Consider the following 12,710-nt stretch of genomic DNA (forward strand, 5'->3'; position numbering starts at 1 on the left):
TAAACGGAACATTTAAATAAATAAAAAAATAGGGAAGCAATTAGAAAACAACCAAATTGATATTATGTTATTTAAAAAACATATACAAGTACCCTATTAACATCATGTAATTATTTTACATTATATTTAGAGGACAAATCTTCTGGCTTCCACTTAACAACCACATAACAAATTTGACTCAAAGACAACTGACAGAAACATTGAACCTGTTACAATGAAGAAGTTAATAGAAAACGATCCAAAATCCAATTTTAAGTCAATACTAAAGCGAACACCACACCAGGCAGGTATATCAAATTACTTGGAAACTACCTCAATCTGAAAAGCAATTAGTACATGCCTTCAGCCTTAATTGTTTCGTTACCAACTTGGTCGATTGAATATTTTAGAATTCCTTTCATATTTGGCATAGTTTGGTACTAAAGTGCCGCAAATTTTCATTAAGATAATGTATTATTATGGACTAGTTTGCTGCAGAAGCAACTTCAAATCTTATTAAAATTACTTCATAATATTTAGTAAATAATGAGGTTAAATGGTTGTGTTGAGGAGTTACAATTTAAATTAAGTTATCGCAAACTCGGAGGGATCATATATAATAGCTATTAATAACAACCGAACTTTTGCTCTAGAGACAGCGTCAAAAGCATATAAAAGATGATGACATTAATTGATAAGAACGGCTTCTTCGTAAACACGCTATTTTCCATTAACCAACAACAAAGGGGCTTAAGACAAAATTATTACAGTATCGACTTGATGCGGTTATACACTGATTAGATTCAGTATTTATTTTAACCCGGAAATGAGAAATAGAGCCTTGAGTAAAGTTTACTCATATTTTCTTGTTTTAAAAATACTGAACAGAAGATTTATTTATTTATTTAAATTAAATTGATTTTCTTTATTTCCAGGTCCGTTTGATGTCCCTATACGATGCCAGTGGATTATCGATGCCAGCAATGCAATTTCAGCAAACACTTCAATCATCGTTTATCTTACTCAATTATTTACGTACGAAGGTGAGTTTACAAAAGGTTTTGAACTGGAAATTCTCTTTCAACATCATCCACTACTTGTTTATTTATCTCCAATGATGCACTGTCACTCGCTGTACAGCTTTCAAGAGAAGACCAGTATCATTAATATTTCGTCTCGTACAAATCGAACGTTAAGCTATCAATAAGCATTAGCGAAAGAAGCCCTTCAGCCCTTCATTCGATATATTGCCGTTGCGCTTATAAAAGTTTCGTGACTTTGCACGAATTTATTCTCGCTATAAAGTTCTAAAAGCTGTTATCCACTCTGGAAAGATTTAATTTGTTACATCCAGGCAGTGTTCATTTTATACTACTTTCAAATACGGCCAAATCAACGTCGTGTTGTTATTCCAGGCAATAAGAGTATAGCCAACTTCCTAGAGCGCTTTTTGGACTACCTACTCGAAAATTAGATTTAAACATTTACTGCAATTCGGCCTCGAAATTGATTTATTGTTAGGTCAGGTAGGAAAATAAATTTCTATTGCATACTTGATCAGTTTGATCAACCATACTCTTTTATTGCAAATATATTGTTTGTTTGCAATCTAGAAAGGCAAAGTTTGAAACCTGAAACATTTTTGAGAATTAAAATAGTGAGTTATTTTTAATTCTGACACAGTAATTGAAAAATCTAAATAATTAATATAATTTTCCAGTATGAGAGAGAAAAGACATAAGAGGCCTTCAAATCTCCATTGCTGTTTCTGCTTCTTCTAGCCCTCAGGATTGCTCTACCCACCAATTATTTTGATTTTTCAATTACTGTGTCAGGTTTGATCTTTCATAAGTTTAATATTTTCAAGTGTCCATAATCTTGTAGTGTAAAATAGTCTAACCTTCGTACAATAACTCCTAGTGTCCCAGAAATTTAATTTTTCGGGATTGTATTTTCAAAAACTTAAATTAAAATCAAAATTTTGTCGATTACATGGCAGTACACGAACCAACGCTAGTATCAGTGTTGCCAGGTCTGTGGAAAATTTATTATTATTTTTTTTTAATCTGGGTAACTAATACAACCTTCCATTTAACTTATTCATCAAAGCAACAAAAATATTGCTCTATACAGGGTGGTCCGGTTTTAAATGTCAATAATTCACCAATCCATAGCCAATTAAAAAATAAGTTGACATTCATTATGTCATTTTCCTGAAAAGTGCTTCCTAAGGAAAATACAGTCCTTCAAATTTCTGTTTAAAAAATCGTTTTTTTTTGTCATAACTGTCAGACCGTTGGAGCAATATTGATCAAATTTGGAACAAGCACTTTATTACACGTTATTACGGTCAAAGACCCAAAACTAACCCAACCCAACTTAAAAATTGTCTTGGAAACGGAAAATTCACTTAAGAAGTTTAAAAATAATATTGTAGCCAGTTTTCGTAGTTTCCAGACAAACTAAAATACTTTAGTTTTGAAAATTGAATTAGAAAAGATAAAAATTTCAGAAGCTTAAAAATTGTGTTTGTAACCAGTTTTCATGCAAAATCCAGAGACTTTAATACTGAAAATTGACTTCTAGACATAAAAACTACTTTTTCAAGAATTTGTTACAACAAATTCATACATTTAAACCTTAAAAATTTACTTGAACCCCAAAATGTGACTGAACTAATGAAAAGTGACATCAGAAGCTTAAAATTTGAATTTGAAGTAAGTATTCATAATTTGAAGACAAATTTCAATATTTGAGTCTTGAAAATAGTCTTAGATGCAGGACATTGACATTAGATTCATGAAAACTGTCTTGAAAACTAACTTTTCGTGCTTTTTACTTTGATTTTAATTTTCTTCAAATTCTGGACTATTTTTAGTGCTTCAAAACTGCTTTCAACTTGGAAAATCAAGTCTCAAGACTATCTTCACCAAGTTATTGACATTACACACTTAAAAAACAATTTTTACATTCTTCATAGACTTAAAATAGCATTCCAAGCTTTGTCACTATTAAATCGACTTGTAGACACCTCAGTGCTAAAAATTCGGGTATTTCTTAATAAACTAGACTGTTTTTAGTGTTTTAAGGCTGTTTTCAGTGCCTCAAATCGAGTTTCAAGACTATCTTTACAAAGTTTTTGACTTATCAGGCCTAAAAGCCAGTGTGTCCACTGACCATAGTCTTGAAAATGTGATTTCAAGCTTCTTCACTATTAAATTGACTTCTACACTCATAGGTGCAATAAATTGTAGCATCTCTAAGAAATTCAGACTGCTTTTAAGACTGAAAAATCGAGTTTAAGACTATTTCCAAAAGTCAAGTTTCTTCAGTAATAAAAGTAAAAAATGTTGGTACCAAATGCTACAATATTAGTCTTGAGAACTAATTTTTAGAACTAAAATAGTCCGAAAATTTAATTTACTTCTTGACTTGTTGAAAGTTGAAGAAAATTGAGTTGTACACCAATTAAAGTCTTAAAAATATACTTTTGGACTCTCTTTAGTCCTAGTAAAGTCAGTTCTAGCATTAAAAGTCAACTTTTATATTATTTTTAGTAGTAAAAAATGAGTTTCATGCACAATACAATCTTTGTCTTGATTTCCGGACTTTTTTTAGTTCTTGAATGCCAGTTTCAGACACTCAACCAAGATGGCAGTCTGAGAAAGCGAATCATAAGACCATTCCTAGTAGTAAAAAAGTTTTTAGACTATTCAGTACAAATTTGGACTTTCACAAGTCTTGAATGTTCAGTTTTAAACTATAAGACGATTTTTTAAATTGAAATTTGGAGGACTGTATCTTCCTTAGGAAACCTTTTTCAGAAAAATGACATAATGCAAGTCAACTTATTTTTTGATTAAAAAAATTATTGACACTTAAAACTGGACCACCCTGTATATAAAGTCAAAAAAATAAACTGGACTGGACTCCATGAAGCTATAAAACTACAAAACTTGTTTAAAAACAACACAATTACTATACATTATATTATTATGCATTGTATAGTTCTATGGGCTGTTTTTGAGTAGTTAAGACGTGTAACTAACTATCTATTGTGGATAGTTAGTTTCAATCTGTAGTGTTAGACTACGTTAAATATACTTTATAGCTTTATAAGTTAGATTCTGATCGGTAACACGTCGATTTTTAAACATATTTGAATTTGCCACAATGGTGGTAACTGTCAAATTTTTCACTCCATAAAGCTATAAAACTAGAAAACCTGCTTAAAAGAACTGTTCATATTAAATACTGGGTTATAGGTCCATGAGTAGAAATTGAACAAAGGTGACATGTATTTGTTTATAAACTTAAACCATCAAAATCTTCTCCATGAAGCTGTAAAGCTACAAAACTTTAAATTTCACATAAAATGTTAGTTAGAGCTCCGTGAGACGAATTTTTAACATTTGTGAGATAAAGCTGTTTTCTTTAAAACTAGTTACATACGTAAAAATGCTAAAAACTGTCAAATACCACTCCATGAAGCTATACTTCAAAAATTGTTTAAAAACACTACAATTAGTATAACTCATATTCCACATAAAATGTTTTTTAGAGCTCCATTCGCAGGATTTTTGATAGATGTGCCATGAAACTGTTTTCTTTGAAGCTACTTTCATATGTCAAAATACTGCAAACTGTCAAACACCACTCTATGAAACTATAAAATACAATACAGTTCTAAATCATTTTAAGTAAATTTTATAGATTCATGAGTTAAATTTTGTCGGTTGTAACTTATTTTAAAAACAAAGCACAAAATTCTGTTCGTTTTGAAATTATTAACTAATCTATGTTGAGTAGTCGTGGACACTTAAAGGAGTTTAATAAAAAATCTGGGGTATTTTAGTGAAATCTGGCAACTTTTAGGGAAGTTATATCATTATTATTATCATCAGGTATCACTGGCTAGAATAGTTTTCAGCATACATATTTATAAACTTCGTACTCTACAACTTTCTGAAACTTTGTGTATGCACAATTTTCAGCCTTTTTGTTATCAAAACACTTTCAGACCATAAAAACCTGCTGTGCTCGAACACTTTTATTATAGAGCTAGCGCTCTATTTCCTGTTATTGAACTATTTCAGCACCATCCCGAATTTGGTAGAGCGGTAATGGAAATTATATTTTAAACTTAGTTTATCTTCAGACAGCAGCTTTCTCACCTCACTGCAATGCGCTATTATAAAGTTCCTCAATTTTGCTTGTAGTATTAGAAAAGTTGATAATTCTCCAAAGTTTTTGGCTGGTTTAAAGTAGTGATTGTGAATACTTTAGAGTAAAACGTGCTGAATTAAAGTTAGACAAACACAATCCTGATCAAACTAGGGAAAACTTTATAGTTCAACAAGTTCTGTTTGTATAGGATAGGGACCTGAAAGCAAATTTATTATTCTGTACACCAGCCAGTAATTTTAATTTAACCAAAACCTCCAAGCTCTTTCCACATTTTAATTTGGACTCGATCCTCTGTAAAGGCAAAATTGAGTTTATTTCCAGGCAAGAGCCTAAAAGTGTCACTAACCTAGAGTACAATAGAGCAGCGTAACAAAAGAAAAACATCACATTGATCAGTGCATAGAAAGTACAATATTGTGGTGTCATTAATATTCATTTTCTTTTCAGGCTTAACGTTTACTGAATATCAGCTTTACGGAAGCGACTACAAGATAAATCCGAAATTGATCCATAAAGTCAACGAGACCAATGTGATTCGAACCCGATGGGTTCAGACATATCAAAGCTACTTAGTAATAGAGCTTAAGATGGAAACGGCTGAATCGGCACATTTACGCGTTTTGGATAAATTTCTGGATACGTTTGGATTTAACATTACGTACGAAATTACGACCGCAGGGGTGAGAAGTCCGTCTTGTACCATGATGGATTGCGGTTTTACCGGAGTTTGCCTCGATCATTACACGTAAGTAAATAATTTTTTTCCTGGATGTGGTTCTTGTAGGATTTATCTTGTTGAAAGAATTAATTGTGTGGATATAACAAGTTTAACCTAATTATTGTAAGTTATGGGGTTTACCTCAAATCATGTTATTCTTATGGCGTAATTAAGAGTACCTTGGGGTTCACTTAGGCTAAGTTGTGATTTGACTGTGACACGTCATTTGCAAAAAGTGCTCCTGCCACCACACTGAAAAATATTAATTTAAAGTTTGAAACGGTCACGTGACTTTTCAAATACGATTTTACCATTCAAAACAGTCACGTGACTTTTAGAATTCCGTTTTGACGTTAAAAAAGAGACACTAGACCGTTAAAAATAAATTAGATTTTTGAAAATCGTCACGTGACTGTTTTTAACTTAAAAGCAGTCACGTGAGTTTAAAAAAACATCAGTTCAAACTTAGAAACGGTCGCGTGACCTTTAATAATAAATTCGATGATTGAAAATCACCACTTTATCATTTTCACTGTAAAAACCGTGAAAATATCAGCTTAAACAAAAATTGATAGGATACGCCAAATTAACTCCATTTTGACTGAAAAATCGGGTCATGTTATCACTTTTAATGTAATATAGTTAAGATGTGACTTTTTCTATAGTGTCTCAATATGTATACATCAAATCATCATATTATTTATATTTGCACTTTGCACTTTCGTATGCCTGTTCGCTGATATAAATTTGAATTTTTTCCCTTTATACTGCTTTCAAAAATTTGCTGTGCTTTTAGCACTACTAGCACCCCCCTAAATCCGAAATTGCATTTAGTAAATTTAACATTTTACATTGATAAAAGTTGCTTTATAAATACATTCATTAATTTCTTTGACATCAAACTAAACGAATCAAACTTTTGCTTCTCCTTAACAGAAAATTTGAAAGGTATAGTCCATACTAATGCTGCATTTATAGACGTTTTAAAGGAAAAGTGAAATCTGAAATTCCATTTTTTATTTCAGAAAATTCAGTTGCACCTGTTTTGAAGGATATTCAGGCCCGAATTGTTCCGAAGGTCCAAAATCATTTTGCTACACCAATGGAACGCCCACTTGTAAAAATGGAGGGACTTGCCTGTAAGTTTTTCACCTCGTACCAACAAAATAATCCCTTTTCCAAATCCCCACGTATTAATTTCACTTTGACAGACAGGAAAATGAAATCCGTATGTGCTCGACGAAAAGAAATTTAATTCCTCACGTGCGCTTAATTTTCCACATGAATTTAATTTAATCTTGAGTCATGAAATGTTCACGAAAGCTTCAGCTAATTAAGACTTTAACACGACTGAATGAGGAAGACAGTTTCCCTTTAGAATGCGTGTATATAAGATTTGAGCTGTCTTCCAATGACTTCCTGATTTTCTAACAGTTTTAAAACAGGTATTTTCAATTGTTATTGAAATCCAGAAGATCTCACATTTTTTCAATTTAATCTGAAAACAGAAAATACCTTATGTAACTGAAACCGACTTTGACCTTAAAAAGCACAATAAGGAAAGTGTTTTTTTACTAAAAACACAACAGATCTAATATAAGGTCCTCGTCGGTGAAACCCACTCAATCGACATTTACATGTCTGTCCCTTTGTTTTGATTAAAATATCCGAACAAAGCCGTCCTAAAAACCCCGAAATAACCATTCCAACGAAATCTAAAGCTTTACTTTGGCGAAGAAAAGGACTCGATGGGAAAATTAAATTTTCAGGCACGTTGGAGTAGCGGCCGTTAAGTGTCACTGCTCCAAACTTTTTACTGGAAATACCTGCGAGACCCCAATGGAACCAGCCAGCGCCAAAGGTAAAGTGTTTTTATGTATATTAGAGTCTAATAGAGTAAAGTAGGAGAAAAAATGAGGCTTGAAATTTTTCTCGGGTCGAAAAGTCTTGAATTTTCGCATGCGGTTGTATTGTGATTTTTCCAGTTCGATTTTCCTACAGCAGACTTGTTATTTTCATGTGATTTAAATGCTAAAACGACCAGGTAAAATTTTAGTATGTAAACGGGTTGATCGGAAAATTTGTATTTCTCTTTAAAAGCGAACTAGTGGTTTATGTGAACTTTTTAGATAAATACATATTTTATAGTATTGATGTGAATTTCTTATGCTATTTAACATTTATGAGAGGAATCAAGTTTAATGTTGTTCAAGCAAGCAAGAATGGCAATATTTTACATATTAAACAAGGTTAGGTTTTCTCATAAAATATCTTCAAAAAGGGTTTATAATTGAAACCATTATAGTACAGTACATGTTACTTCTGATCTAGAAATTTGATATTCTAGATTCTGAACTTTCTGGTTTTCTGTAAGATTTGTTAGATTTTATTCTTCTGCTAAGCATTTAGCCCTCAATTCTTTTCGTGAAGAGCTATCAGATCTTATTGTGTTTAATGGCACACTTCAATATGCTTAGGAGACAAAAATCAACAACAAACAACAAAAAAGGTCCAGTTTGAGCTGAACTAAGCATTTTCAATGATCTCGAGAACTTTTAATCCTTGGCTTACATGTCAGTTTTCTAGACTTTTGACACTAATTAGTTCCTCTTATTCACTTCTATGAATTATAGAAATAATCACAGTTAACTTCATTTACATATAAACGTGACTAACTATAAATTATAATAAGTTAAGTTATTACAACTTAGAGAAATTATAAATAATTAGAGTCCGGATTTCTAAAAATTTTGCTTTTTGTAAATAATAAAAGCAACCCAACCTTTGACATCTAATGTGAACGATATATACAAAAACGCGTCATTTGACAGATTTTGTTGATGCTTTTTTTGCTTTTTTCTTCGTTTTGTGCTTATTTTAGTTTTTTGTGCTTATTTACTGCTATTTTTGGGGGCTTCTGAACGACAAAAACATATTGCAAAATGTCTAAGTATCAATTTACAAATTTAAACTGACCAAAAAATTTCCAAATACACCTGAAGAGGTCTAAAAAAATGTAAAAACATTCCAAAACACTATAAAACCTCAAAAATGCCTTGCAAAGCTTACAAAGCAGCCTAGAAGCTTCTAAAAGCTTTTAGAAGAGTCTAAAAGCTTCCGCATGCTTCTAAAGCAGTTAACAGCTTCCAAAAGTTTCTAAAAGCGTTTACAAGGTTTCAAATGTCTTAAAGGCAGTCCAGAACCTTCAAGGCTCTTTAAACTGTCCAAACACCTTCCAAATGCTTCTAAAGTAGTCTAAAAAGGTTTTAAAACACTACAGAAACTCCAAAATATGTCTAAATAAGCCCTTCAAAATAGTCTAGAAGCTTCCAAAAGCTTGTAGAACACTCTAAAGGCTTCCAAAAGCTTTTAGAACACTCTAAAGGCTTCCAAATAATCATTAACTAGTCTAGAAGTTCTCAAAAAATTTCAAAGTAGTCTAAAAGCTTCCGTATGCTTCTAAAGCAGTTTAAAAGCTTCCAAAACTTCAAATTCACATGTCTTAAAAGAAGTCCAGAACCATCAATGCTCCTAAAGTAATCTAAAAAGATTTCAAAACACTACAGAAACTCCAAAATGCTTCTAAAGCAGTCGGAAGTCTTTCAAAACAGTCTAGAAGCTTTCAAAATCATTTAGAACAGTCTAAAAGATTCGAAACGCTTTTCAACTAGTCTAGAAGCTTCTAGAAGATATTAAAGCAGTTTAGAAGCTTCCAAAAAATTTTGTGAACCGTGTAAGAGATTCCAAATGCCTCTAAAGCATTCCAGAACCTTCAATATGCTGTTTAAACAGTCTTAAAACCTTCCAAATGCTCTAAAGTAGTTCAAAAAACTCTTGAAAGTTTTCAAAACAGTCTAAAATCTTCCGTATGCTTCTAAAGCAATTTGAAATCTTCAAAAAATTTGAACTCAAAAAAATATTGCATCTCTGAAAGAGTTTTGCGCTTTTTAAAGCTTTTTTTACAGATTTTTATGCTTTTTTGACAAAAATAATTTTGCTTTTTAAGCGCTTTTTTTTCACGATTTTAGTGCTTTTTAATCCGGACTCTATAAATAATACAACAAAAACAGAAGCCTTTACTCTGAAGTGATTCTGCTAACAGTTAACAGAATGAATTTTGCAGAAACAGAATAATTCAACCAGAGTAAACTCCACTTGCACATGTAAACTAGAATGTAAATACAGGATGTCTGAAATTCGATGGTATGACGGAATATCTCCAAAACTTTTTAAAATGGGACAGCCTATATATTTATCCAGATTTAAAATAAGCTAAAAATTACCTTTTATAACACTATGGAGTTAAATTGGAAACAACGTAGAAATTGCTAAATTTAATTTGTAATCGAGCCAGCTGGTGACCGCATACGTTTTCACGCTCCATGGAACATTTTAGGAAATATCTTCTCAAGGAGGCCCTTTATGTCAAAAGTGCCCTGATGCAATCTTGCTGAGGATGAAATTTTCTACAACTTTCTCGTCGTACACTTTTTTCATATTTTTCCAAATAACCGTGTAACGGCAAGTTAAACTTGGTTAGAGTCTTTTAAAGCACTTTTTGTGCGTTAACACAGTTTTTCGGAAGTATCTTCCTGAGAAAGCCTTTTAGGGCAAAACTGTAATATGGTAAAGGGTGACACAGGTTTACACTTTTTTCATATTTTTCCAAATAACCGAGTTACGCTTGGCTAAACTTGTAGGTTATCCTTTTTTTTTTAATAATTTTTAAGAATTACCATAAAATTTGTTTGTATGTTCAACACGGTTTTGACAATGGTTATGACTTTCAAACAGTTTTTTTTAAGATTACATGATATTTCCGTCATTTTGACAAGTTTTAACTATTTCATTCTAACCAGGTCAGGTCATTTTTTCCTGGCCATTTTGATTTGGCTATTTCTAAAAATTTTTTACTTTTCAATTCTGTCAAAGTCACGTTACACACGCACACGCAATTCCGCTGTTTTGACCGTTCTTTAGTGAAGTGTCACGTGACTTTGGGCGGCCAATGAAGCCAATGAAATGGGCTTTGTATAAATATGACAGCTTTGGTTAATTGGTTTGACGGTTTGGTCGCTAGAAGGCGTGAAAGTTGATAAATTTGTTTTCACTTTTATGATATAGTATTTCACTCAATCGTAAATAACTCGCCAATTTGGTCCACTCTCTATATAATTTTTAACATCAATGGATAGTTAATGAAATGGGCTTTCCAACGATATGGCAACACTGGTTATTTGTGCAGCTAGAGAGCGTCAAAGTTGATGAATTTATTTACCACTTTTTTTAGTGCAGTGTTTCATTCATTCGTAAATAACTCACTTGTTTGGTCCACACATTATAAACTTTCGTACGTCAGTAGATAGACAATGAAATGGAATTTCTAAAGATATGACAACACTGGTTGGTAGGTTAAACCGTCTGGACCTTAGAGGGCTTCAAACCTAACCAATTTTTTTCTCAACCTTGAGGATCTAACCAACTGAAAACCGAAAACTTTGGTGACATTTTAAAAGATCAGAATCCACTCATTCCACCATCGCCACACTCATTTTGGTGTTTCTGAGCTGCAAAAATCTGTTTGAAAGCTTTTAGTTACTTTTTTAAGGATCAGAAAACAGTTTTGGAGCCACTAATAGCATTTTGGTGATTCTGACTTGCAAAAAAAACTTGAAAACCAGTACAGCCTTTATATCACCCAAATAATACAAAAACCTTGTCACCTACGGACAGATGTTCAGCCCCCTTGCTGTTTTACCCCGTAAAACCATCGAATTTGAGACACCCTGTATAGTAACTTGATTGTCAACCAACAACCGCAGTCAATTCTAAAATAAGTGGTTGGTTATTATATGATTCAATTTAATATTTACCAACAGTGAAACTAAAAATACAGATAAACGGAAGATCAAATTTTGAGACTAAAAACCGAAAAATACAATATGATAATAAAATACAACAATGCAAGGTTTTTCTATTACCTAAACTAGACGAAGTAAATCTGGTCAATTCTAAGATGGTTTCCATTACTTTGAATGAGACAAAATGTTTAGAACTCATGGTACAATTTTTGTTAAATTTATGGTCTGATGGGAAACTTTTGGTCATGATGCTCAAAAGGAAAGTTGTGCGGCCACTAGTATTTTTGAAAAAGCTGAAAAGCACTAATACACCACTGGTGGCTGATGGCCACTGGCTTTTCAAGCTCGAAATATATATAGAAAGTGTAATGAAATGTTCAGCAAGTGTTCTTTCTTCGTAATATTCTTGTGTTCCAAAAGCTTTCCAAATCAACTTTATTGAGTAACTTCGTCCTTTCCAATCTCCAAGGAAAACCTTCTAAAAAGTTAAAAATAAACAACGCATTTTGTCTAATAAACTTTCATGGGTTCGGTAATGCTTAATTGCAAAATAATTCTTATAATATAATTTCTTTTAAAAAGTTTTTCCACTTTCCCAACGATATTAGCTTTTAAGCCGAAGGGAATTTTTTAAAGTTGCTTTTCTAGTCACCGTTAAAACTTTTTCTGCCCTGTAGTTAATAATTCGATTAAACTCGTAAGTGAAGATGTTTTTGAGACCGTCATCCAACTTGGAATTAGTTCCATGACTAAATATTAGTATCACTTGGTAAATACCGAATTCAGTTTCCAGAAAGGACTATACACTTAAAATATAGGAAAGTTATATGCAAAGGATGAATATTTTATATAAGGAAATGAAACTACTTGCAAATGCTGGAAGCAGGGCAAATTTAAGAAACCGACCCAGTTGCAAAAATTTGCAGTGGGAGTTTACTTTTGCTCACTGTGAGAATGTACCAGAC

General features: G+C 32.2%; 1 protein-coding gene across 1 annotated transcript in view; it reads left to right on the forward strand.

The window, feature by feature from the left end:
* LOC145732923 (uncharacterized) overlaps positions 1-12,710 on the forward strand; it is a 138,866-nt gene that overhangs the window by 77,803 nt on the left and 48,353 nt on the right. The window contains exons 3-6 of the mRNA XM_081985471.1: positions 915-1,022; positions 5,614-5,911; positions 6,910-7,023; positions 7,654-7,745. Of these exons, the coding sequence (XP_081841597.1) occupies positions 915-1,022; positions 5,614-5,911; positions 6,910-7,023; positions 7,654-7,745 (612 nt within the window). The remainder of the gene's footprint in view (positions 1-914; positions 1,023-5,613; positions 5,912-6,909; positions 7,024-7,653; positions 7,746-12,710) is intronic.

Source organism: Ips typographus, linkage group LG8 (assembly GCF_016097725.1).
Source record: "Ips typographus isolate SLU linkage group LG8, UJ_Ityp_2.0, whole genome shotgun sequence".
Classification (NCBI taxonomy): Eukaryota; Metazoa; Arthropoda; class Insecta; order Coleoptera; family Curculionidae; genus Ips; species Ips typographus.